Source organism: Opisthorchis viverrini (assembly GCF_000715545.1).
Source record: "Opisthorchis viverrini unplaced genomic scaffold opera_v5_1161, whole genome shotgun sequence".
Taxonomy (NCBI): domain Eukaryota; kingdom Metazoa; phylum Platyhelminthes; class Trematoda; order Opisthorchiida; family Opisthorchiidae; genus Opisthorchis; species Opisthorchis viverrini.
This window is the reverse complement of record NW_008752989.1, coordinates 55-3,428: the sequence shown is the minus strand read 5'-3', so window position 1 is coordinate 3,428 and position 3,374 is coordinate 55. Positions and strand designations below refer to the sequence as shown.

The following is a 3,374-nucleotide window of genomic DNA, read 5'->3' as shown; positions in this document are numbered from 1 at the left end:
AGCCGAAGCAGAGTTTCGTGGCATTTAAGGCTGCTCCAGTAAAAACTGATAAAGAACTCAACACAACCACATAAGCATTCGTTATCGTATTTTTTTGGTGACTGGGTAAGCATGAAGTTGATTTCAGATCATGCGTCGGCCACAATTCCGATGAGGTGTATCGCTGAAAGATTCATATCGCGGGGCTGGCGGGATTTCGGGCTAGGCCATGAAAAAAAGTTCAGTCCGCATGCGGACACGTTAACGGAGATCAAGATAACAGTGTACAAAAACCCCACTATCAGTAGTACGAACGTGAGATTTTTCTCTAGCTAGAACCTTGTTGTCGTATGCCTGAGTAACATGCAAGAAGCCGTGGTGACAACAACAGAGTCGCAAACAAACCTGAAGGAAGATGAACTAACTATGCGGCCACTACGCTGGGGTTTGCTCGTGGGATTTGGTCCCAGAGACTGTTGTGAGAAACTACTCTATCAGGACCACATTGATGTGCCTTTTACCGACAAACATGGTTCGGCGAAAATCATGCAAGGAATTGGAGCCACAGGAATGAAACAGAATGAATGGCTTTTGAAGGCGATACGGACAGATCACTTTGGGAGAAGTAATTTCCTACATCTGCGGTAAAGTCACATTGATTTCTTAGGCCCCTTCTGTACCTAACTGCTGTGATCCACTGGAAACACGGCGACAGAAACACCATCCGGCTGGCCAGGTGCGGACAGAAATGACTGGAACGCCATGAATGGATTCAAACCATGTACCTTCCGGACAGGAGACAGCAAAGTAGTCTCTGCACTATCTGGGGCTTCAGCAGACATCGTACTTACTCACGAGAACAGAACAGACTTTTCAACAAATTATCCCACGACATACTAACCTCTAGATCTCACGTGGAATGATATCACCCGATTATCACAGTACACAACCAATACATCAGATGGACCATTACAAACGTACGTAGCTTATCGGGTACTTATAACTTACGAATGAGAGCCTTGAATAGGTAAAATAGCGGAAAAGTAAAGAACCGAGAGTCTAAGAATCACTGGTTTGGACAACTTTACTGACAGCTTAACGAAAGACATGATGCGGCTAAACTTGAGTACAATCGAGTGGTCTACCATGCATCTGAAATAGGACTACCACTCAAAAGAGTAGACTAATTCGATGAGGTCATAATAGGGCGGTTCCCACAATCACTAACATAATGATTAAGCACTCAAACTGGAAATCGGAGCACGGGTCAATTCAGTGACTGCATTGCCTTAGTAAACAACACTGGATTACATTGCCACCTGTAGACAGGCCTCCACTAGACGGACTGGTGTATTAGTCCTCATACTATACATGGTATGGTTACTGCAATGTTGGTTCTCACGTAGCTTAGCAATTACCATGTGGTGTAAGTGTAAGTATGTGTAAGTTCCAAAGCCTAGCTGTGTTTGCAGATGATATGTCTGGCCACCGTTCGCAGAATTACGTGTAAGCATGGCATCTATGCAACAGGCATGTGCGACAGCTTACCTCGAGTCATATGCATCTGCCGGCATACACAAGCCGCAGTCTTCAATATCTGGAAGGGGTATCCTTTTGTACGGCAATACAAGGCGAAAAAGTAGGAACGCACCTCTGATCGGGAGTAGGTTGGCTGGATGGCTTTATCTTGAAGCTGTCGCGCCGTCTTACCTAAAGGTTAATGAACGATGTTAAGAACTAAGTGGTCACCAACCGACTCGTAGGCACCACAAAGGCCTATCTCCCCCAGCGGACATTCTGAACAGTTGGGTTGCTTGGGTTTGCAGCAAACAGCTCCGAGTTCCATAATGGCCTGATTAAAGTCGCCAGGGCGGTTAGGGTCAACTAGCTGTTCGGCAAGATCCCACAAAACGGCGTTGGTTGTGTTGAGTTGGATGGGTGAGCCTATTTCCCGTAACCGGGTGAGGACGCGCATCACGTTGCCATCCAAGACGGGAACACGCTAGAGGAAATGTGGTTTGGGTGATAAAGACAAGTGTCAGCAGTAATAGAGACTTGAGGCGCTATCAACGAATCAAATGGAACATAAGACATATTTAAACGCGGATCCACTTGATTGGCTGTATTCGGATACATCCTCCAAACGCAGGGTACTGCAACGACTAAACCACACGCGACATGACAGTCATAGGTGCAATCGGACTAACCTCCCTCTCGTATTGTAAGTAGAAAAATAGTACCAATCGTGATGGCTAACCTGAAACGTTTTAAGGTGCAACCTTGCTGGCGAAACAATTTATGAACTCAAGCAGATTTGGAAGGATCCAACGTTGCACCTAATCATCTATTGTACTACTCATCCTCGTACTACATCCTCGTTTTGGAGAAAAATTCCGGTACACGTTCGACTGAATAGCAAGTACTATCCCGAACCTACAAATAGTATTCCGCCTACGGAAAAAACGATATGCACACCATACAACATGAAGTAAAGTTGAACTGTAGGAGGGCAATTGTTAACTCGGTGTTAGACCCTGGTTTATCCGGTAAAAAATTTGCCAAAAGCTTTTTCGAGTTAACTGACAGATATCTTAAAAACCTTGCGACCAGTGAAGCGCATCACTACCTCAGCTGATTTCTTTCGTTTCTTCTTGCGTGTTTTCGCAGCGGAATCTCAAAATCCACTTAAGTGACAACCACAGTTTCAACTGACGCGTTTATAGCTTGGGACTCGTTGAGAGGCACCGTGTAGGAAGTGTTGCTTCCCCCTCCCACTCCGCGCTAACTAGGCAGAGCTGAAATGTATTTGGATCATCCTTTAGTAGACTTGCAGTATCCCTTAGAGCAATTAAAGCAGTGACGGTTCTTGGAGTATGCTCCCTTCCAACTTAACATATTTGGACGGATCCTCTAAAACTTAGTTATGTGAGCTGGTGCAAATAATCCGACTCGGGTGACCCTGGGGAGAGCGGTCCACTGTAAGAGCACTTGGTGGAAGTTTGCGCACCAACGTTAACTGGCTGAAGGAGCAGGAGTACGTTGGTTTCAGATACGGCAGTTTATGTCACCGGAAAACGGGAGTGCCATGGAAGTATGACCAAGTTGGAGGCGATGCCATAATCAGCCAAGTCGTGTTGGCCCAATCTGACCTACAAAGCAGAGGGCAGAAGAGCCTTTTCGAGGAACTATGCCCAGAACCAATGACACAATATTCTGCTCCAATTGGTTACCCTAGCCCAAGGACGCCGAAGGTAAGATACAGATGTCTCACTCTTGATGTTATTGCACATAGCAGATGCCTTTGGAGTAGCATCAGGTTCCTAGCAGGTCCTAAGTGCACTTTAGGCGTAGTGGATAATTCGCGAAGCGACTGGCCGCAGTCAACCATTTTGCGA

General features: G+C 46.0%; 2 protein-coding genes across 2 annotated transcripts in view; one reads left to right on the top strand and one right to left on the bottom strand.

Annotated features, from left to right (window-relative positions):
- T265_15825 (hypothetical protein) overlaps positions 1-1,981 on the bottom strand; it is a gene marked incomplete at both ends in the record, with an annotated part of 3,497 nt that extends 1,516 nt beyond the window's left edge. The window contains one exon of the mRNA XM_009179200.1: positions 1,733-1,981. Coding sequence (XP_009177464.1) covers positions 1,733-1,954 — 222 coding nt within the window. The remainder of the gene's footprint in view (positions 1-1,732) is intronic.
- On the top strand, positions 343-603 carry T265_15826 (hypothetical protein; the record flags this gene model as incomplete). The annotated part of the gene is made up of 1 exon (XM_009179201.1): positions 343-603. A coding segment is annotated over one exon (261 nt), but the record flags the coding sequence as incomplete, so codon positions are not given.
- Positions 1,982-3,374: the final 1,393 nt, after the last annotated feature.